Raw genomic sequence first — 22,866 nt, forward strand, 5'->3', positions numbered from 1 at the left:
TAGGTGGGACTATATAATGTCGGTAAGCCCGGCTAGAAATCACAGCAGTTGGAGCAGCAGTTGCAAAAATGGAAAAATCGCGAAGTAAACCTGGTTCGCTTTTGCTACTGATTCTACTGGGCATTTCTCTGGGGGATGCCATGGCCCTGGAGGACATGGACTCCCAGGAGATGATCGACTTGACGGATCTTGGGGACACTGTGTTCGGCAATCCGGATGTGGAGACCACTGGAGCTTTGGTCGAGGCACTCGATGTGGAATCCGCGCAGAATCCCGAGGAACTGGGCACCTACCACGAAGGTGACATCTTGATTCCACTGAGCTACAGGAACGCCCGATCCAATGGCACCCGTAATGGCATTTTGGCGCTGAGCTCCCGCTGGCCGGGCGGCGTTGTGCCCTACGAGATCAAAGGACCTTTCACTAGCCAGGAGTTGGGGAATATTAACAACGCCTTTAAGGTAAGGTTTCAGTAATAACGCCTATGCAGTATGGATTATATATTTCGGATTTTAGGAATACCACAGCAGAACATGCGTGCGCTTCAAGCCCAGGACCACCGAAAAGGATTACATCTCCATTGGCAGCGGAAAGTCTGGCTGTTGGAGCAGCATTGGTCGCTTGGGTGGTCGCCAGGAAGTGAATCTGCAGTCGCCCAACTGCTTGCGCACATACGGCACTCCCATCCACGAGCTGATGCACGCCTTGGGCTTCTTCCATGAGCAGAATCGTCACGAACGTGATTCCTATGTGCGTGTGATGAAGGACAACATTAAGCCCGAGATGATGATCAACTTCGAGAAGTCCAGTTCCAAGACGCAGTACGGCTTCGGCGTGGAGTACGACTATGGCAGTGTGATGCACTACTCGCCCACCAGTTTCACTCGGAATGGCCAGCCCACGTTGAAGGCACTGCGTTCCACAATCGATGCCAGCCAGATGGGTCAGCGCAAGGGTTTCTCCGCCGGAGATGTGCGCAAGATCAACGCGATGTACAAGTGCAAAGTATAGATCACAGTTCTATTCAAAGTTAACTAACAGTATTTCGACAAACATAAATATTTATCATCAACAATCAATTCGGTTTACTGAAAAAATATGTCTATGGGTACAATATTTGGTTAGATAATTAACATTCTCCTATGTGCGTCGTGTTGTCTTGTACTGCTCCGGGAATTCCCACGCCATCCCATCCTAGTGGTACGGCAGGTTCTTATTTGTCTCAAAGAAGTAGTTGCCCTGCATGTTGAGCTCCTTGCAGATCGTGGAAAATCTTCGGATGGCGTTGTAGGTGCCGAGGTTACTGCCATCTTCACGGGGAAACACAAAGCATAACAGAAGATACTATATATACAGCACAGCAAGTGTCCGATTGCATGCATTGGGTGGTTAGTAATCCGAATCCGGATGATTCACTCCAGTCAGCGGATGGTTAGTGGGGACGCGCCTTTTGGATGGTGGCCTTACCTGGGCCCGCGAAACCGCCACCCGTCGCATTCAAATCCAGGTTCATATAGAGGGCCATATTCCCGGTGGATCCGTGTCGAGACCGATTGTTTAGGAAATCACGGATGTGCTGAACGATCAAGTCGATGGCCACTGAAAAGGAAAAGAGTGGGCAATTAGTTCACAGTCCATTTGGTTAAATTAAATCGTAATGCTGCACCATCGTAAGCATTGCAACTCAATGTGGAGCAATCCACTTACCTTGCCGCTCCTCACGAGCTCCGCCGATCCAAGCGGTCTAGTCTAAGCCCAGGACTTATTCTAGCTCTAGTTAGTGGGATCTATTACCTAAACGCATCTAAGCTGGGCGGCATTTTCTGTTAATTGGTATGCTACTGTGTCTTGTGACTGAAGTAAGTGTGCTTTACAATAAACTGCTTGTGTACTTACTAAATGAAACACCAATTTATCTTCACGCCTTGATAGGCTAATCACTGACTTGCATTTGTATATTTGAGACTGCATTAAAGTGTTTAAGAGGGATTCGCGATTCGATAACACTAAAGTCGCATGTTTCGACTTCTAAGATGCCCGGTACTTATGCTACTAGAAGCTAATTTTTAGTAACCCATTGAATTTTGGTTATTAATATTGCTTTTAAACTAATATATAGTTAGTTGTATTAAGTGGAACAATTCATAGGAACATCTATAAAGTATATGACCAAAATTTATGAGTTAAACGAATGAGTTAATTGTGTTTGCAAAGCTACTTAATTGCAAAAAAGTTAACACAATCTAGTCGGGAGTTTATACAAAATATTTGGAAAATTCAAGAAAATGCTGCTTATAAAACTTAATAAAGTTATTGCTTATACTAACATTCACAAACCAGAAATGGATAAGAGTAGTTTTCAAAGTATCGGGCATCGGAATATAGATACAATAGTTATATGTGTAACATGTGTGGTTTGGTGAACAGAGTGCTTAAGTCCTCGGAGGAAAGCCAATTGGGTCTAGGCACCAGGGTTAACTTTTAACTGTCGAATTTTGTACAACTTAAGACTGGAATCGCATTCGCTTGGTTGGGCTGGGTTATCTGGATGAACGGAAACGAGCTTACATACACACTACCATGTATTGTTGAACAAATGCAAGAGTAGATGCTAAAGATAAAGATACTTTTCAATCTTAAAACTACGTTAATCGGTTACGATGAGAAGACCAAATGAGAAGCGATGCCGGCGCTCATTAATGGACATTTGCCTTAGTGTGCTGCGCCGCCACGGGTTTCTATATCTGTCTTTAGCTTTTGGACTTTAGTTTTTTTTGGCAATTAGTACAAGCTCAAGACGCGGCGCTAGGACGAGGAATTGGCCGCCTCAGAAGCGAGTTTATATTTGCGTTTAGTGATCTCGCTTCATGCTAGACGCCGCTACCCTGATTGTGTTGCTGTGCTGTGCGCTGTTGGTAGTGGCGAGAATCTCCCCGATATGGTGTACAATAAGATCAATGGCAACTGCAAGAGATACAATAAAACAACAGGAACAAAACGAAAACAACGCAAAAATAGTAACGCAAGAGATACAATTAACAGAGATGACGGAAAAACAAATAGGGAGGAGAAATGTTGATTGGCATATAATACTTATATATATATATATGTATATATGTAAACATCAAGCAGTCTGTGTGATAAGGGTTTGTTGTCCCCAGACGGATTAATAGAACCAGAAACAAAAGAACCATTGCTAAAACTATGGTTATAGGCAACCAACTCAACGAAACACTACAAACGCTTAATGTGTAAGAGTGTGTATTGTGGGCGCATAGAAAGTAAATTAAAGTGGATAGGAGTGTGGGTGCTGCTGCCTCACCTGTGTTGTCCGCGCCTCGTGGTATAATAACGTCAGCAAACTTTTTCGTCTGAAATGGGCAGGGTCTTAGTTATTAGTTATATTATATGGCGCATGTAGCATGGGTTAAACTTACGGGCGAGCAGAACTCCTCGAAAGCCGGCTTTACGAAGGTCATGTACTGGGTAAGCACAGCATCCAAATCCCGACCACGTTCATTGATATCACGTGGCACTAAAAAAGGTTTCTTACTTATGTTGGTTATTGTAATCTTGCAAAACCGCGACTTACCTCTCCTCGCCAATCTGGTATCAGAGTCTGTGTCCACGAACAGCTTCATGTGGAACAGCTCGCGTATCTTGGGAAAGTAAAACACCAGGATGCCCTCGAACAAGACCACATCGGCTGGGTAGATAACCAGAACGTTTTCAAAGTCGCTAAAGGAAAAGCAAGTTATTATTAGAACTTATGAGATTAAACTTCGGTAGATAGCTTCGTGTACCATACACTTTAAAGAACTAAGTCATCCACTTATGGTAAAACTCACAGCGAGTTGGTGCGGTAGTCGTAGCTGGGTATCTCCACTTTGTGGCCCTTCAGGATGTTCTGCAGCGTGCTGTACATGAGCTCCTCATTGAAGGCATCCGGATGATCGAAGTTGAAGAGGCCCTTCTGTGCCTTGGCCTTCTCCGCGGGCGTCAGTTCGCGGTAGAAGCTGTCCTGGCTGATGGACACCACCTGGCGCTGCGTGTGATCCATTTCCGCCTGGCCAAGTTGCTCCATGATCTTTTTGCACACAGTGGACTTGCCGCTGGCCGTACCGCCGGCCACGCCGATCAGGAACGGCGACTTGACCTCATCGTTGGCCGCTGCTCCGTCGCCGTTTGGCAGTCGCAGCGTGTCGGCGTTCCTCAAATCCTGCATTTTTCTTTTACAATAGTAAAATCAAATGCTTTTACTTCACGCAACAGCTGATTACTTTCGAGATGGGATTACCACTAAAATACTATCGGTATCTCGAGTATCGTACCCGCTAAGGGGCACGGTTATCGATACACCGGAAGTGCAGTGCTGCCACACAGCCAAAAATTGCAAAAAAAGACGTTACTTTTTTCTTAATTAAGCTAATATTAAAACTTTTGTGAATACAATTATTTGGCTAATTTTATGACTGAGCAAATAGTGAATGCCAAATCTACACATACATGGAACATGATGACGCCGGCGCGTTGAGATTTGAAAACAATTTACTAGCGCATTGGAATTGGAAATATTTGCACAGCTTGGCTTTTTGTTTGAATGCCTGAGAATGCTTTTTTGTACCTGTATTTGCATAGTAACTGTTTCTGTATTAGCAATCTGCTGGCGGTCATATGCCAGTGTCTTTTCAAAGCCCAACTATGAAGGCTGCTTTAGATCTCAGCCCGCTTAGTTGCTTTTACTGGCTTCTCCACAGTTTCTTTGTAATTTCTGTGCTCAAATCCTGTCACGCGGTGCCCATTGTCGGAGGTCGGATCGTGTCAACCGTGGGCAGTACACTACAACATTTTACCACTTAGAACTTTAATTTAAAGCTCCACTTCCACTTAAAGGCGGCAATAGTAAATATCCGTTCATGGTCTCATTGCAAGATGTAATCGCGGGTAATACAACGAATGGAGTTTCCTATCAGCACTTTTGCGGTGGCAGCCTAATAAGCGATCGTTGGATTCTATCCGCAGCTCACTGCGTTTGGAGAAAGTAAGTTGGAATGCTCCTAATATATTGACTATATCTAGTTTGCTGTATTTCAAGAAACATTCACAACATTGCCGCCTTTATTGGCTATGAGAATATTGAAAACATTGGGCAGCTGGAGCCATATGGTCTGGAGAGCGTCGAGTATATTTACTTCCAACCGTGCGTAATCACTTGAGTCAAGTTTAATACTCCCCTTTAAGGGAGATTTCTATTTTAGAGAGACTCTTTTCTAAAGAGTTTTTTATATCTTAATGGCAGATCCAACTTTCGGAATGACATAGCTCTGCTTTATATGAAACGTCGATACTGGAGTGCTCCAGGAAATGGCTTGCAGTACGCACAACTTCCCCCACATGGCATGAAACCGGACCAAAATGGTATGAATATAATCAGCAACTCAATTGGGAGAGTGCGATACTAATCCTTATTTTACATAGAATCCTGTCGCATCATTGGCTATGGAGCCACACAGCACGCGGGTCCTTGTCAAAAGAAACTTTTCGAGGCAGAAGTTCGCGTGATTGACAACCAAAAGTGCCGCGATATTATTGGACACATCTGGGCGCCACAGAATGGGGCAAATACGGTGTGTGCCCTGGGCAACAATCAGGACTCCTGTCAAGGGGATTCCGGGTAAGCTTTCTGGCTTCAGTATTCAACAAGCTTAATGCCTAATTAATTTTGTTCCAATTGAAAGCGGTCCTCTTATCTGTCCATATGGCGGCAAGGACTACATCTACGGTCTGGTGTCCCACGGACTCACCTGCGGCATCCAGGGCATGCCCAGCATCTATACGGTGACCAGACCCTACTACGATTGGGTCCAACTACTGATGCAGTCCTAGATCTCTGGCGATCACGTATAAATAGTATATTTATTATGCGATATCAAACAGAAAAAAACAATTATGAATATTTACTTAAACAATGCAGGAATAGCAGAAACTAACAACTTACGCTTAATTACTGTAGGCATACATATACATATAGCTAGATTTATATTAGACTAACTAACCATTTTCACGACTTTGCTTATCAGTTCTGTCTTTTCTTTAGAGCCACCTCTAATGATTTTCACAAAAGTGTTTTCTGATTGTAAAACATTTGAAATAGCGAAAGCTACAGCTGGAGGTACAGAAGTCTTTAGGTGTAATAGCTATTTTGGTATTCCTTAAAAAGTAGTTAAACAAATTTAAAGAGTTTCGATTTGCACTGCTGACACATGTAGTCGTGGAAATGGAAACTAACCTACTGCTTCTCGACCGGCTCCGTGGGAGTGGAGGACGCACTGCTCTCCACTTTGTCGGAGAGCTTGCCCGTTCCCGTTTCCGGAAGTGTGAGAGTGAGTAGGCCAGCTACTAGAACGCAGCAGCCGCAAATCGTTGTTGGAATGTACCAGCCCAGAGCTCCCAGGACATCGACCACATACGGTGCCGATATGGAGCCCACATGGGCGAAGGTGGAGCAGGTGCCCAGCGCGGAGTTGCGTATCTGGGTGGGATACAGCTCGGCAGTGTAGAGCGTGACCACGGAGTAGGTGGCGCTAATGCCGAAGCGACCCAGCATGGCGAAGGCCACGATCCAGGTGGTGCTGCCGGCGGGCACAGCGAGGACCAGCAGCAAGGACACGCCCGTCCACATGAACAGGAACATGGTGGTGAGGCGGCGACCCGTGAAGCGCAGCATTATCACTGGGACGAGATAGGAGGGTATGTCCACCAGACCGGTGCCTATGATGTACAGGTACCTGGACACCGACAGATTGGCGGCATTGAGAGCTGCATTGGGAGAAACATTGGATGATATAAAATAGATGTGCAAATCCTTATGGAGTAAACCCACCCGTCACATAGTAACTCAGCGAGGTGACGCAGAACATGAAATAGGAGGCAAAGATCATCCTGCGCACTCGGCCATTGGCATACAGCTCAATGATGGACTTGAGCGGACCATTCTTGAGCTTCTGTCCAAAGGAGAAGCCCTCCACGGGCTCCAGCTGCAATGGTAGAATATTCCATGAGCACTCCACTTGGCAATCAGATGCACTGAACTCAGGGACTTTGCACTCACCGACTTCTTATCGCTGGCCACTGGAGATGGAGCTGCAGCGGCGGGCTGAACTTGGTAGTGGCTGGGCTGTCGGAAGAGAATCTTGTAGACGCGATCATATCTCTGGTTCGTGATCAGCCAGCGCGGTGACTCAACCATCAAGCTGTTGGAAGAGATCCTCGTTTCAGGAGTGATAAATATATTAGGGACTAGGATCACTCACTAGCAGTTTAGGATGAGTAGCAACGAGGGAATGGTGAGGGCCAGTTGCAGATGCCTCCACGGCTGGATGAGGTAGCCCACAATGGCCAGGATGATCATGCCCACGGGATAGGAGGCTGAGAAGGCGATGGACATCCAGGAACGATGCTTCAAGCAGATGTTCTCCACAACTAAAACCAAACACACAAACTAATGAAAGAATTATGGAAACATAGTTACGAACTTACTCATGGTAAATGCGGGATAGAACAGACCGGAGGAGGCTGCTCCCAGGGCGAAACGTCCGGCCAGGAAGAGGCTGTACCAGGGCGAGAAGCTGCAGAAGAAGCTGCCCACGATGAAGAAGGCTGCGCCCAGGGTGAACGAGGTCTTGCGACCAAATCTGCAGGCAAACCAATCATCAGTTATCATTACTAATCATCATAGCAAGGAGCAATGGCAAAAACCCACTTGTCGGCCAGAATGCCAAAGGAGAAGGAACCGCAGAACTTGCCCAGCGAAATGGAAACCTGGGCGGAGGTGCGCTGTATGCTCCTGTCACAGGTGAGATCCCAGTCCGCAACGAAGGTGGTTTCCGGATGGGCGAACTCATGTTGTCCCTTCACGCGGCAGGACACCTCCGCCGGCTGGGAAATCTGCGACAGATGACTGGTGTGGTTCCTGGCCGCCTCGTAGGACATCTTGGCCAGGTGGCCATAGTTCCAGTCCCACACGGTGCAGCCGCCCGAATCCAATCCCTTGCCCGCAATCTCACGCTGCTGGGCCAGCGTCCAGTTGGTGGCGTGCAGCTCCGGAATGCCGCACCACTGGTCATCGGGCAGGTGGCCCAGCAGAGTATAGGAGGAGACATGGAATCCATTCAGTATGTTGGGTGTGACACACAGAAAGAAAATCGCCCTAATAAGGAGGAGATAAGTAAGAGTTACACTCGGTAATTTGCCAATTAGGTATGGGGTATATTTCACTTTGCTGCTAATTGGGTTTTGTTTTCGCAGTTACTCTAACTCGCATCCGGATAAATTGTTTACAACACGCAACTCCAATCGAATTGGTGGCACATTGACACCGCTTGGCTAACTGCTCATCGGAATGCAAATAATAATATCAGCGATCATCACACAACAATGGATTCAAAACAAAGCTGTGAAGGTTGTGGGCGAAATATTCGTTAGTCTATCTATGTATATATGTACATACATATATGCTGATCACATAATCAGTTAATGGCAGTTTAAGATTCGCCAGAGAGCATATGTCTGCTGCGAACGTTAATCATTATACAAATCGGGCAACCGGAACGATGTGCGCATTATTTACATATCCATCCGATTTTCAGTTTCACGTGACTCCCCCACCCACTAAAAACAGCCACGTAAAGTTCCGCGACAAATCATCAGCATTCAAGTCAAGTCAAGTAAAGTCACTGCCTAGTAGGACTTCCTCCAGTGACTCAGTTGAACGTCCTCTACGCCGAAGCTCAGAGATCATATCAGAGGCGAGTGGCTTCATGTCCCCGTAGCGATCTGGGTAATGGAACCGGTACTCGATCCCACATCGCCCGATTTCAATTCACAAGTGAGTGGAGTGCCTTATGCCTTATCAAACTACGATTAAGCCGAGTGCAAATGTATTACTACACACACTGATAGGCCAGATTTCCGTGCTATATTGAAATGCCACACCGACGAGCACTCAAATGACCATTGGCCCCTCGATTGGAGCTCCTCCAGCTGGATGAGTCTACAAATCCAGGGCTTCCTGGTGTTTCTCTCTATAGCATACCTCATTGAGCTGCGACAAAAAGGTAAAAAAAAGCTAATTGATTTAAGTTTTAATTGCGCTGACTAGTTCATGGCTAAAAGGGGATTATAGCCTTTCAGAGCGCTCAATCAAGCAGAAAAACCAATTAAATCTGTATTAGTCAAGTTGGCGGAGAAAAGTGCACCACCCTGAGTAATGTCAACGAATTCTAAGCACTCAGCCTTCCAAAAGCTGCTTCACTGCATTCATTACGAACTGGGTCAAGTGGAACGTGATTCGAGCCGAGTGGCAAAGTGACTTCCTCAACTTCGATCGCATTATGGCAGCAATATGACTCCTCTCTATTCCCATTGATACGTATAAAGGCACCAGAAGTTGTAACCCAAATTAGCAGCTGCTCCCATTGTGCAGTTTTTACTACTAAGAATGGAATTGATTTTCTCGCAGTGTAGCAACTTACCACACAAATGCGCCGCCACTGCCCACGACTTCCAGCTGCTTGGTGAGCAGATCCTTCATGCTTTCCTCGCTGATCACCTCGCGATTCTTCTCCGGATTCTCCTTGGATTGAGTCATGTTGGGTTACCAGCTACTTGGGGTATGCAAAATGCGAAATGCTGCAGTTGCTGCAGTTGCTGAAGATGATAATGATGTTGTATGAGGCAGAGGAGTGACCCCACGCAAACGAATTGTGCAGATTGCTGCCACTGAACTTGAATTCCTTGGCTGTGCAATCTATTTTTGAATTCTGATGGTGGATTTGAATGCTGATACGAATCGGGCTTAGGAACCAAGTGTTTTAGATCCGATCCGGAATGCAGTGCATTCACTTTGGGCGCTCTTTGCTGGAGATAACAGCTCGATCGCTATATACTTGTATATAACTTTCACTTTCGCCCTCGACTGCAGCTCGTCATATATATACTTTTTATTTATTTATTTTTTTTTTTTTGGGTGTCTGTGTGATTGTTGCGGCTGTTTATCTATGTAGTTTATATATTCTGGTTCTATTTTCTGTTTATGTTTTTTCAATTGGTAATGCAGCACATGGGAGCGCTTCACTTTTGACGGACGGCGACACGTTTTTCTCGCTCTGCTTTTACTACGCGCTTGTTTTTCTTCTCGAACCGAATTTTTCCCAAGTTAAAATAAACATCAAAATGAAATTGAAATGATATATTTTTTCTGTTGTTATATTCTATTCACTGCCTTGTAGCTATGAGTTTTGGTGGTGCAACGCGTGCAGTTGCGTTCGCCTGCCGGTTTTCGCCGATCTTCGCTATCAACTACTTGTCGCCTCGGGAGCGTCTCACAAACTAAGCCCACGGGAGGCCGATCGCCGCGTTTTGTATGCCGCCGATCCGATCCGTTGAAGGATTGGGGGGCAGATGGAGGAGGAGTTGGAGGAGGAGGAGCAGGCACTGGGGCGGTACTGACATCGCACTCGGTCAGTGCCTTAGTAGCGCCGATTCGCTCGCGATCGTTCGGCTCTTTGGGATCCAAATGCGCGGACTTATGTTTCTTACATTTTTCAATTCGGGTGGCAGACATCAACAAAAAAATATTATAAAAATTGAAATCACACTCGTTGGGCGTCCAAAGAGAGAGCAATACTTAGCGAATGTCAATAAGTGCGCACTCCACAAACAAACGCTGATTTTTAAAAAAAACAATTGAATATTTTTGAAAACACAGCAATTGTCGAAAATTGCGCGATTTGTGTGGCAGCTGTTGTCAAATTTCCAGAATTAGTATAAACGTATAATTAGAACTCAGATGTGAGCATTTGCAAAAATCAACGATTATTTAGAACTAATGCAATAACAACTGATTATTTCGCTTGGTCATCTCCTTAACAATAATGTTATTAACCTTTTTAAGCTGCCGAAAAATTATGTTATTTAAAAGTGAAAAACATGTCAAGCTGAAAATGCTTGGTTCATAAATAATTTAGCACAATTTTCTACCAAAAAATAACGTTTTCACTCGGAAATCTCTCATTAAAAATGCGTAGCAGAACACGAAGGCATGTAAATACACTGCCGAACACTTGAACATATGGCACATATCGCACTCGTACTTGGAACCTCTCCCAAAACCATTCTCATAGACACCATGATACCATTACAATGCCCGAACCCCGCGATATATTTACATTAACAGGCCGTTTGGTGCTGTTGTCTCTGAATTTCATTACCATTTTCATTTTCCCCCCTTTGCTTTCTTGATATTATTCGAGAGTCGCGTATTGTTTACATTTTGTGTTTTTGAGTTTTTGTATTTTCGAGTCGAAATTCCCGAGGAGCAAAAAAGAAAAAAAGAGTAAAAAAGAGCGCACTTCTGAATGACAACATTGTATACTCGTACAATGTGAAAATAATGCCTACTTTCATATTTTGATATTCTCCCGACTAGTTTGTGAATGAATCTGGGCATCTATCTATATATGAAAATATAGAGTTTGTAGTGAAAAACCAACTCGAACCGGAACTTTGAAACGCGGCGATGGCACCGAACCAGATCTCTACGCAGTGATCCCCACTATCAGGTGATTCGATTAAGGTTAACCCGCCTTATCAACTGCTCAGCTGGCCAAGAGCTGGCAATTGAGCTCAATCAGAAGTCGATCGACGTCAATATCTTAACTGCCTGCTAACCCTGCGGCAGCAGATGCAGATTGGCATTGAAGGGGAAAGGGGAAAGGGGAAAGGTTCACATTGTGGGGCATACATATATACTCGTAATAACCCGTGCATTCCAATTATGATTTCCTTTGTTATCGCATTCTAATTTCAGCCTTGCCGCAATTGCTGCTCACTTGTTCACTTGGCTCAATTCGCTTCCCAGGCGCATTCTATTCATCTGTTAGTTAGTTAGTCGTACCTACTAACGGTTTTAGCCATAGTCTATAGACACTATACACTCTAGTCTTAATTGGAGCTTCGGTTGATGGCTCGTTGTGATGCACATGGGCGTGCCTCCATTAGCAATTCGTTTTGGGCTGAACCCCGGCATTATTTCTCCAGTCCAGAGCTTCATTGTTTTCCAAACGCACGTGCAACTTGCTGCGGATGTGTACTATTTATATAGCAGGGTATTCTCGTTTACTTACCCCAAACCTATCCACTTTCATCGGTCAACGTTCCATTCAGAGCTAATCTAATAATATCAACCCATCAACGCAATCGCCCCGAATGCTTTATAATGTGATATGCATTGTCGTACGGAGATATATTGCAATTTAAGGCGACTCAAGCCCAATTTAAATACAGCACAGCAAATGAAACTGGCCTTATATCAGTTTATATCAGTTTATTGTAATTAAATGATTTTGCACATTACAAATGATCTACATGTATTATAATGTGCTCTTAACTACTTACATTTACTACTACCCCACACACAGAACATTCCATGGAAACCTTTGAGATGATAATTTCTACTTATAACGACAGCACAATTTAGACATCCAGGCGTTGGCGAAGCTTAAGTGAATGATTGCCCGGAATTGTTCACGAATTCATAGAAATCCACACAGTTGCTAAAATGAGCACACTTAATAGAGACTAATCCCGACCAAGACTCCGACTCAAGCTCCTCCAATGAGGCATTCAAAAACAACACTTTAATTGCTAAAGGTACAGATATATGTAGTTGTGGTTATCCCTCAGAATGCCCTGGCATAGCCCAAGTTCAGCAGCCAGATGAGTCCGAGCACAAAGAAGCTGTAGAAGGTGACGTTGTAGAGATTGAGGCGACTGAGCAGTCCGCGGATTCTGCCGCTGGCAACAACATCCTGGGCGAGTTTGGGCCGCTCCACGAGCATATCCTTCCAGCTGACCACCTGGGGTCGCACCACAAAGACGGCATTCACCGCCGCACGGAAGCCACTCTGCACCGCGCCGCCCATCAGGCTGCGATAGCTGGTGCCCACGGCCGAGGAGCTGGACCAGATGACCCGATGCCAGGGCTTGGTCTGCGGCTTGTGCTGCGCCGCATTCAGCTCGTCCGTGTGGCACTGGCACTCCAGTGGCTGGCGCATCTCCTCGCCAAAATGCTCGGCCAGCAGATCGACGACATCCTGCAGCACCTCGTCCTGATCCTCTGGCGCGTGCAGCACGTAGCCGCAAAAGCTGGACAGGCGACACTCGTGGCCACTGACCAGCAGCGGCTGGGCGCTGAGAAAGTTACCGGAGTAGCCGAGATCCGTCCAAACGGACTTGCCGTATCGCAACCGGAACTGGCTGATCAGCTGGCGGCGCCTTTGGCCAGATTTGGATGGCGTCCGCGGCTGATAGGCTGTGGGTATGGGTGGCACGAACTCCAACTTTTGCACCTTGTTCCAGGGAATGGCCAGGATGGCAGCCTGTGCCGTGTGCCTGTTGCCCTGATCATCCGTCACCTGGACGTAGTTCTTGTAGTGGTCCAATCTCACGGCCCTGCAGTTTAGCGTAATCGTGATGAACTGCAGCTGCTCCAAAATGCTCTCGATCAGCATCTCAGTGGATATCTCATAGAAGCTACTCGGGTAGGTGAAGTAGCTGTATACGGGAGGTGTAACTATCATTAAATAGGGTCATTAAAAGTAGCTAAGCGGGATACATATAACACCTTTTGGATCTACGGTAGTATGATTATGCTGACACATACGTGACCTATAAAATATAACTATTCCAAGTCGGGCAATCAATCAATTTCATCTGAACTAGCTGTCAGAATGAATCTGATTTTCAGTTCATTGTCTAAACATGTATTCTATATTTACTACTGCCTTTGTGCTTTATTTGCTATTTTTAACCATTTTTATAGGCACTTGCACACCTTTTCTTTCAAAAAGTGAGACACAAATATTACAATGTTGTAATCATTCATCATCAAAAAAGGCATCAAGTATTCGTTAGGTATAAATATACTTTGTAGTTTTCTAAGTTAAATGCTAGATTAATCCAACTTACAAATCAATCAGCATTTTGAGACCACCACAGGAGCTGCAGATGGACATAAAGACATCGTAGTCCACCTCACTGGCCGGAACGCCACAGACCAGCTCCACCAGGCTGAGCATGAAGTTCCTCGACTTGCTGAAGAACAAATGGTGGCAGATGTGCTGCTCCATATTGGACACTCGCTCCCGCAGACTGAAAAATCATACTTAAGTCTATGGAAATCAAAGGCATTGCTGTGGTATCCAACCCACTTGAAACGCTTCGAACGAAACTTGGGCATCCGCAGGTCCAGCATCTCGATGTATCGTCCCAGTTCGAATTTCGCCGGCAGAGCTGTGAGTCCACGATCCAGATCCCAGCATCTGCGCAGCCTGCCATTGATGCTCCTCCGCCGACGCGGTGACAAGTGGACGAGGGTCAGCAGGGCGAGCATGTCCTGCTGTGCTCCATCCACCAGTCGTATGCCATTCTGACCCATCTGGCCGCCCAGGCCATCGCTCGCCTCGATGAGCCTCACCTTCAGGGTGCTCTCCATGGCCAGGATTTTGAGGGCAGAGGTCAGGCCCGAGAGACCTCCGCCCACAATCAGTACATCTAGTTCCGGAGTCTGTGTGCCAAAGGGCAAATCCATTTGGAACGGCCAAAAATTTGTATTTTCATTTCATTTCACTCTGAGCAATTTGAAAACTTCCGCCTAGACAGTTTGACATGCTTCGCACAGTTTGGGAGCGTTGGCTCTGACGTGTTGCATACTTTTGGGCTGAATTTTAAAACTGTTGCTTGATCACCGCTGCAAAAGGTGGAACCTGGTTAAAAACGCTTAAAATGCTAAATAAGAGGAGTAATTTGGCACTTTGCAGTTCCAGTAGCTGAGTAACGGGTATCTGGTAGTCGGAGCATTCGACTACAGCATTCCCTCTTGTTTTCATTTATAACCCATTTGCTCGACCGAATCACGCCACAATTCACATGCACGATAAGTTTAATCAAAGCTAAAACTCTTTATCGGCGAATTAGTCAAGTTAGTTAGTAATATAAAAATTAAAAAATCGTTGAACTAATAACTTTTATAATGATTATAAAATAGTAAAAATAGTATAAAATAGTATAAAATAGTATAAAATAGTATAAAATAGTATAAAATAGTATAAAATAGTTTAAAATAGTTTAAATAGTACAAGTTTAGTAGTTTAAAATAGTACAAATAGCGTGCAAAGTTGGGAGCTAGTATCTTTAAGTTCGTTGAACCATAAATCAGAGATACTTGATCAGTCCATTAAATCGAACACATGTACTTATGGTGGTGGCCATATGAGTTCTGTGGCTTTGATTCGCTTATCAACGGACAGCGCTGACAGTAATCAGTTTTATCACAGCCACTGATATGCGAAGGCATACGCTATTAACTTGATTAATGACTCCAAAATTTTAATGTTTCCATATGGAGCCATAAGATTGCTGGCTGAGCAAGTGCACTAGAAGATTGCACTCAACGAGATTATGGAATTTTCTTATCAGCCAAGCATTTAGACCTAATTCTTTTAATGAGCGAATTGTATATGGTCGTTTTACGAACTGAGACGCGCCTCAATAAACAAAGTGGTCACAAAGTTCGTTGAACAGACAGAGACTGGTTCGCAAATACGATTTAAATATTAATATATTAAATGTGCGTGACTTTTATTAAATCGCTTGCAAAGGTTAACAAATGTAAACAAATAGAGCTGAGAAAATGGAATGATTAAAAAAATATACATCTCTGAAGAAATGAAAGTGCGCAGAATGCCTAAATGCCTAAATGCTTAAATTCGTTGGAATGACCAGAACGCTGGCCAATTGAGGCCATCAGTGTAGATTGAGTGATTAAGTGCCCGGCCAGCTCCAATTAGCTCGACTTTCCGTTGAGCATCCCGGCCAGCTCCTGGTCCCCGCCGCCCTCCTCGGCAGCTTCCTGCGGCGCCGGCTTCTTGCCAAAGTTCTCCCCATCCTCGATGGTCTCCGGCATGGGCTTGTTCAGCGTCTCCGGCAGGAGGAGGGACAGCAATCCAGCGGTGAGGGACAGAGCGCCGCAGATGATCAGCGGCAGTGGGCGCCAGATCTCGCCCAGCAGTTTGAGATACGGTGCCAGAATGCCACCCACGCGCGCCACCATGGAGGAGGCGCCCAGACCCACATTCCGCACCACCGTCGGAAATTGTTCCGCCGAGAAGATGTAGATGGTGCCATACGAGGAGGTGATGGCCAGCTTGCCAATCATGGCGCACGCAATGATCAGCCAGTCCATGTCACTCGGCACGAAGACGGTGGCCAGCAGACTGATCCCGGCCACCAGCATGGTGCCGCACAGGATGGAGCGACGACCATAACGGTTCAGCGTGAAGAGGAGCAGCGTATAGCCCGGTATTTCCACGGCACCAGAGATCACAAAGTTAACCAGCTGGTTGCCGCCCAGGTTGTTCGTGTTCCACGAGAGTCCATAGTACACGCCACTGTTCACAAACCAATCGAAGAAGATCAGCAGCGTTTTCCGGCGCAGATTGGGATAGCGGAGCAGATCGAACACGGTGGCCGCCGGCTGGGAGGCGGCCATCTCGTCCTGCTTCTTCTTTTCGGCCACCTCGTCCACCAGCTGCTCGTAGATTTCATTGGGCACCTGCACCTTGTTCTCCTTGGCCGCCTTCTCGATGATCACAAAGGCCTCATCCTTGCGACCCTTCATCAGCAGCCAACGGGCCGACTCCGGAATGATCCAGTAGTAGCAGAGGAAGAGCAATCCCGGCAAGGTCAGCGCAATCTGCAGCCAACGCCAGTCGTGGATGAAGTACGCAAAGCCAGCAGTGAGCATGAAGCCCACGGAGAAGAACATCTGCATGGCCACGCCAGCGAAGAGGCGATACGAGGAGCCCACCATCTCCAGGGCAATCACATAGGCCACCAGGAAGACGCCCGATGTGGTGGCGCCCACAATCATCCGGGAAATCGTGTAGCTAAAGTACTCGGGCGCCACGGCAGCCAGCACGCCGAAGATCACCTGCAGCACCAGCGAGGCGAAGAAGGTGGGCTTGCGTCCCAGCTTGTCGGACATCTGGCCAAAGATGAAGCTGCCCAGCAGCACGCCCAGCATGAACAGCGAGTCACTGGTGGCACTCAGCAGGCTGCGGCTGCACACCATGTCCCACTCGGTCACGGCACTATTGAGGTACTTGCTCCGATCGTAGACGTAGCGGGAACAGGTCTTGGTGTTGTTGCTGCTCCGCGGAATGCTGCCATTCAGATACGCCGCCGAGTAGTCCACATCGTAGTAGGAGCACCTATCGTCCTGCGGGTACGAAAGGTTCCACAGGTGGGGCGATAGCTCGTAGGTGCTGCCATTTTCGTATGGCAGCGCACATCGGAAGTCGGGTTTGGCTAGCAGGAAGACACCGGCTAGCTTGTGGAAGGCGCAGACTATGGCCGGCAGGCAGAGGAGATAGTAGATGCGCTTCTGATAGGGTCCAAATTCACCCAGGTGGGTGATGACGTCGTCGTAGCCCATTTGGTGGAGTGGTGCCAGGTGTAACACCTGAGGTTCGCCGGTGTCGTACGATAACTGACACGCGTCACCGTGACGTATGCGCAATTTATAAACGTATTAACGCCTCTGCGTTGCGTATACGCCCGATGAACCCGTTCGATTGTGCAACAATCTGGTTGGAGAAACGGAACCAGGTTGCAACAGCAGCTGCCACAGCAGCAGCACTATGACGGAGCACAGCGAATCTCTGACCAGCGAATCTCGGACTGAATTGGAGCGCGCGATCAACCGCTCGCCAGCTGCCTCAGTCTCAGACTGAAAACACAGAGAGCATCGAGGGTTTGTGCGAGCCCAGAACAGAACGCCCGCCTTATCAGCGTGTCTGTGTGAGCGGTACAAGTCTATCAGTGTGTCTGTGTGAGCGGTACAAGTCTATCAGTGTGTGCGTATGTGCGTGTGGTAGAGCAGCGCTTCGCTGCCGCCGGCCGTTCAACCCCGTGGCCAATCTATTGATCAGCGATGCGCATTGGGAAACTCTAAATAGAATCAATAACTTCCATTTCAGAACGGGGATGAAATCGGGGCTGAGGAGGGGAGACGGGGAAGTGGCAGCTGCCTCACTGATTTGGACATCGTACGCTGTCAATTGCTGTCCGCAGGAACGTCTTCTGACCAAAGAAAGAGTCCACCGAATTCCAAGCTGTCTGCCAGCGGAACAAAGATTCACAACAAACTAATAGAATTTGTCTAATAAATGAAAATGAAATGAAAATTAATATGAAAAACTGGAATATCGAGATCATTCAACTCCAAGTAGCGTATACTAATATTGCGACCACGTCTGTGTGTTGATAGTAGGTATATGGTATTATAGATACTACACACTCTTCCACAGACTGCTCTTCTAATCGAGTGGCGAGTCTCTCTCCCTCAAGTCGATTTCTCTTAAAAGTTGTATACTTCCGTTTCTTATCTCAAACATGGGCTGGCTTGTTTAAATATTAATTGAAAAGTGCCAAGAACATGTGGCAGTGTACTCGAAAATGGTGCACTGCAAATAGAAGAGCCACTTTTACGAGCAGCCACGTAGAAAAAAGCTGAAGGTCAAGATGTGAATAAGATGTGAATAATGCAACATTATGTGGTGGCCCCAAGAATCGTACGATTATGATTCGCATTCCAAGCTATATGAGTTCTGCTTTCAGCTATTTATGATTGCATGTATAACTAAGCACTTGGCAATCTCGTGATTTGGAATGGCTATCAAGTGAGTTTCGATTGAGAGTCTCGTGTTTTTGGCGCTGATAAGCAACGACTACGAAAATAAACACAGCGGAAACACGTTTCGAATTCCGGGTTTACGAGGGGTCAGTCAGCTAGAAGAGGAGGGGAAAAACTAATTAATCTCTGGAAAAGTACATACGTTTATTTCAAAATCATCTACTACATATAAGTGGTAAGCTAAAGTTAAACATAGGTATAGGAATAAGTTATGCAGCAACACGGGGCATTTTCCAGCTGATTTTCCGGGGAAAACCGCCCCTAATCTTCGGCAATCGTAACCCCCTTTATAAGACCGCTCCTCACTACCCGGCTAAATGCTTGAAGGGTTATGATCTATTAGTTGCTACCCTTTCTTTTAAAGGGTTATGATCTATTAGTTGCTACCCTGTCTTTTAAAGGGTTATGATCTATTAGTTGCTACCCTTTCTTTTAAAGGGTCATGATCTATTAGTTGCTACCCTTTCTTTTAAAGGGTCATGATCTATTAGTTGCTACCCTTTCTCTTTTACGTACAATTTGTTGTTGTCTGGTCTTTTCGTTTTTGGTTACGTGTGAGATTTCAGAATTTTGTATAATACTTGCGCTATTCCCTAAAGGTAAATGCCCTGCCTTTGGCCTGACCGACTTCTAGATGCCCTGTAGTCTCTAAGTTCGGTAAATTCTGGAAACTTTTAAGTTCTTCTAGTACTTGTGGCCATTGGCTATGGCTGATCCATTCGCTTCGCCTGATCCCTTGAGTGGCTGCGCCTCGGGTACTCGCAGTTCTTGGCCCGTTTCCAGGTAGACATCGCCCTTGGTCTTCTTGCCAAAGCGCTCGCCATCGGCAATGGTCTCCAGCATGGGCTTGTTGTGCGTCTCCGGCAGCAGGAGCGAGAGCAATCCGGCCGCCAAGGAGAGCGATCCGCAGATGAGCAGCGGCAGTGGCTTCCAAATGGTGGCCAACATTTTGAGGAATGGTGCCATCATGCCACTAATGCGTGCCACCATGGAGGCGGCGCCCAGAGCCACATTCCTCACCACGGTTGGGAACTGCTCGGCGGAGAATATGTAAACGGTGCCATACGACGCCGTGATCGCCAGCTTGCCCAGCATGGCGCACGCGATGATGAGCGTGTGCATCTCCTCCGGAACGATGACCGTGGCCAGGAGACTGAGACCGGCCATCACCAAACTGCCGCACAGGATCGATCGCCGGCCCCAGCGGTTGAGGGTGAGCAGCAGGAATATATAGCCTGGTATTTCCACGGCACCCGAGATGATGAAGTTCAGCAGCACATTGCCGCCCAGGTCGTTGGTGTTCCACGAGAGTCCATAGTACACGCCACTGGTCACCAGCCAGTCCAGGAAGATGAGCAGCGTCTTGCGCCGCAGATTGGGATAGCAAAAGAGATCCCACACGGAGGGCGGCGGTCCCTCAACCTGCTCCAAATCCTCCAGCTTCTGCTTGGCCCTCTCCTCGCTGTCTTCACCCTCATCGAGCAGCTCACTCAATGCCTCATCGCTGATCTCCACCTTGTTGAATCGCGCCGCCTTCTGCATGTTGGCGATGGCGCAATCCTTGCGTCCCTTCGAGAGCAGCCAGCGGGCGGATTCCGGAATGATCCAGTAGTAGAACATGAAGATGAGTCCGGGTAGAGTTAGTGCAATCTGCAACCAGCGCCAGTCGTGGATGAAGTAGGCAAAGACCGCCGTCAGCATGAAGCCCACGGAGAAGAACATCATGACGAAGATGCCGGCGTACAGGCGCTTGTCCGGACCCACCATTTCCATGGCCACCACATAGGCCACCAGGAAAACACCCGAAGTGGTGGCACCCACCATCACTCTCGCGAACGTGTAGGTGAAATATTCCGGAGCAACTCCGGCCAGAACACCGAACAGCACCTGGATGACCAGCGAGGCGAAGAGTATGGGCTTCCTTCCGTACTTGTCGCTCAGCTGGCCAAACACAATGCTGCCCAGGAGCACGCCCAGCATGAAGAGCGAATCACTGGTGGCAGCCATGAAATCCCTGCCACAAACCAGGTTCCACTCGGTCACCGCACTATTGAGGTACTTGCTCCGATCGTAGACGTAGCTGGTGCAGCTCTTGGTGTTGTTGCTGCTCCGCGGAATGCTGCCATTCAGATACGCCTCGGAGTACTCCACATCGTAGTAGGAGCACCGCTCGTCCAGCGGATACGAAAGGTTCCACAGGTGGGGCGATAGCTCGTAGGTGCTGCCATTCTCGAAGGGCAGCGCACATCGGAAGTCGGGTTTGGCCAGCAGGAACACCCCGGCCAACTTGTGGAAGGCCACTGGAATGGAGGTGAGGCAGATGAGGGAGTAGATGATCTTCTGGTAGCGTCCAAAGTCGCCCAGATGGACGATGGCCTCGTCATAGCCCATGGCGACACTAAACACTCAACACTATTGTCCGGAGTCCACGAGAGTCTGAGTATTAGATTCCGTTCGCGCAGCTGACTTCGTCGAGTGGCGCCGGTACAATGAATCACAAAATCGGAAACACTATGCTTTTTTGGCACAATCTCGTGATGTCGACGCACTCGCAAGTTCCACAGAAATACTAGTAGACTCTCTGACGTGTACTTTGCTCCCTAGGGAAAGAGCGAAAGAGAGAGCCGGTTCCGGCAATTATCGGCCAACACGTGTTGCCAAAATACGTTGGCCAGCAGAGGAGGAGAGGAAGTGAGTCCGCGGTGGAACTGGAAACAAGGCTACTGCGCGCAAGAAACCGGCACTCCGCTATCCAGATGCGTCACCTCGGGCCAACGAAACCGAACTGAATATCCAAACCAAAGCAAAACCAAACCGAAGCTAACAGCAATAGCTCATAGCAATAGCCGACAGGGCCAACGAAAGGCGGCTATATATCGGACCCTCTCTGTTACGCGCATATATCCATCCGACTGTTTATGTTAAGTGCGAACAGAAGAACGGGCAAACAAACGCAAACGCCGGCTGCATGCGCACTCTCAGTGGAATTGGAATCGTTGGAATCATTGGAATCGTTGGAATCGGGAGAACGGCTCTCCTAATGCCAAGGCACCAATACCAATGACAGTGGCAGTGGCAGATACCACCACTCTCCTCTTGGACGAGGAGTAAGTAGGTGGTGAAATGGCTGGCAGCCACCCTTACTCGTGTTGGTAGCACATTACACCGATCCCCGTCCGCTTAACGGGAAATCCTCTACCAATTTCCATTTGCACAGCCGCTCGCCGTCTGGAATGTTACATACATACATATGCACATATGTACATAAGTGGAAACTCGCTTGCCACATCGGATGGCAGTCGTTCGTCAATCAGGCGATCACGATCACATTCTCAATCACTCAAGACTTCCCCCCGCGCGCTCTCTTTCACTTCCAATTGAGCTGCGCTGCGGCAGACAATTAAGCGGCTCTCGCAAAAAAGACGAAGAGATGGCTGCAGCTGAGGGTGGCGACTAGGGGATACCCCTTCCTGTTAAAAGCATAGAACATACTACTTATACAGCTGTATCTATAAGTTCACTGACTCGTAGTGCTAGGTATTTTCCACATTAAAGTCTAGTGTTACAAAGTTGGAGAAGTTCAATTATATATACTTTTTCTACAGTTTGTGAAAACCAATATACCCCCATGACAATTAATTGCTCCTAATTGAGCTCAATTAATAAGCGGGGCGCTGACCCATTGTGAGAGCGAAAAATCAAAGGCGGAAAATCGTACGATACAATGGCTCCTCTTTCACCCTCGTCGCATTCCCTCATACCCCTATTTATCCAAATCTCCAGACGAGGTATCATCTTGCAACAATAGCAGGCAGAATGCAACCAGCTTCGCAACTCCAGGGTAGCTGCCAAAGTTAAGGCAAGGAAAGCAATTAGTCACCTCACTTTTTACCTAGTAAACAACCCCTCTGTATTTTTAAAAATTAAGTATGGGTGCTATGTGGGCACCAATTGTCCTGCTCCACGTCACTAAGCTAAAAATATAAAGGCAGCAAACATATGAGCTCACCTGGTGGCTTTTAATAATTCATGAAGATACTGTTCAAACCTAC

General features: G+C 47.1%; 7 protein-coding genes across 8 annotated transcripts; 2 read left to right on the forward strand and 5 right to left on the reverse strand.

Annotated features, from left to right (window-relative positions):
- The first annotated feature begins 62 nt into the window (after positions 1-62).
- On the forward strand, positions 63-1,011 carry LOC6538741 (zinc metalloproteinase nas-8). The gene is made up of 2 exons (XM_002099220.4): positions 63-461; positions 517-1,011. The coding sequence occupies exons 1-2, from the start codon at positions 69-71 to the stop codon at positions 1,009-1,011; spliced, it is 888 nt and encodes a 295-aa protein (XP_002099256.1). The 5' UTR covers positions 63-68.
- Positions 1,012-1,061: 50 nt separating this feature from the next.
- On the reverse strand, positions 1,062-4,289 carry LOC6538743 (uridine-cytidine kinase). 2 transcript variants are annotated; one of them, XM_015193516.2, is made up of 6 exons: positions 3,849-4,289; positions 3,593-3,738; positions 3,438-3,535; positions 3,323-3,371; positions 1,468-1,599; positions 1,062-1,310 (listed from the first exon to the last, which is right to left on the reverse strand). In XM_015193516.2, the coding sequence occupies exons 1-6, from the start codon at positions 4,223-4,225 to the stop codon at positions 1,195-1,197; spliced, it is 918 nt and encodes a 305-aa protein (XP_015049002.1). In that variant the 5' UTR covers positions 4,226-4,289; the 3' UTR covers positions 1,062-1,194. The 2 variants fall into 2 exon arrangements, with proteins under 2 accessions (XP_015049002.1, XP_002099258.1); XM_002099222.3 differs by lacking the exons at positions 1,062-1,310; positions 1,468-1,599 and adding an exon at positions 1,912-2,964 and having other exon boundaries at positions 3,849-4,287.
- A 396-nt stretch (positions 4,290-4,685) lies between these two features.
- LOC6538744 (elastase-1) lies at positions 4,686-5,990 on the forward strand. The gene is made up of 6 exons (XM_039375644.1): positions 4,686-4,831; positions 4,894-5,041; positions 5,096-5,200; positions 5,300-5,418; positions 5,479-5,674; positions 5,739-5,990. The coding sequence occupies exons 1-6, from the start codon at positions 4,702-4,704 to the stop codon at positions 5,884-5,886; spliced, it is 846 nt and encodes a 281-aa protein (XP_039231578.1). The 5' UTR covers positions 4,686-4,701; the 3' UTR covers positions 5,887-5,990.
- On the reverse strand, positions 5,898-10,392 carry LOC6538745 (organic cation transporter protein). The gene is made up of 7 exons (XM_002099224.3): positions 9,534-10,392; positions 7,763-8,209; positions 7,540-7,694; positions 7,314-7,482; positions 7,112-7,253; positions 6,884-7,037; positions 5,898-6,819 (listed from the first exon to the last, which is right to left on the reverse strand). The coding sequence occupies exons 1-7, from the start codon at positions 9,647-9,649 to the stop codon at positions 6,290-6,292; spliced, it is 1,713 nt and encodes a 570-aa protein (XP_002099260.1). The 5' UTR covers positions 9,650-10,392; the 3' UTR covers positions 5,898-6,289.
- A 2,284-nt stretch (positions 10,393-12,676) lies between these two features.
- LOC6538746 lies at positions 12,677-14,739 on the reverse strand. The gene is made up of 3 exons (XM_002099225.4): positions 14,271-14,739; positions 14,029-14,211; positions 12,677-13,614 (listed from the first exon to the last, which is right to left on the reverse strand). Exons 1-3 carry the CDS (start codon positions 14,648-14,650, stop codon positions 12,741-12,743), a joined length of 1,437 nt encoding a protein of 478 aa, XP_002099261.1. The 5' UTR covers positions 14,651-14,739; the 3' UTR covers positions 12,677-12,740.
- Positions 14,740-15,674: 935 nt separating this feature from the next.
- On the reverse strand, positions 15,675-17,855 carry LOC6538747 (organic cation transporter protein). The gene has a single exon (XM_002099226.4). The coding sequence runs from the start codon at positions 17,552-17,554 to the stop codon at positions 15,905-15,907; it is 1,650 nt and encodes a 549-aa protein (XP_002099262.1). The 5' UTR covers positions 17,555-17,855; the 3' UTR covers positions 15,675-15,904.
- Positions 17,856-18,937: 1,082 nt separating this feature from the next.
- On the reverse strand, positions 18,938-21,619 carry LOC6538748 (organic cation transporter-like protein). Its single transcript, XM_002099227.3, has one exon. It carries the CDS (start codon positions 21,203-21,205, stop codon positions 19,499-19,501), a length of 1,707 nt encoding a protein of 568 aa, XP_002099263.1. The 5' UTR covers positions 21,206-21,619; the 3' UTR covers positions 18,938-19,498.
- Positions 21,620-22,866: the final 1,247 nt, after the last annotated feature.

This window comes from Drosophila yakuba, chromosome 3R (genome assembly GCF_016746365.2).
Source record: "Drosophila yakuba strain Tai18E2 chromosome 3R, Prin_Dyak_Tai18E2_2.1, whole genome shotgun sequence".
Classification (NCBI taxonomy): Eukaryota; Metazoa; Arthropoda; class Insecta; order Diptera; family Drosophilidae; genus Drosophila; species Drosophila yakuba.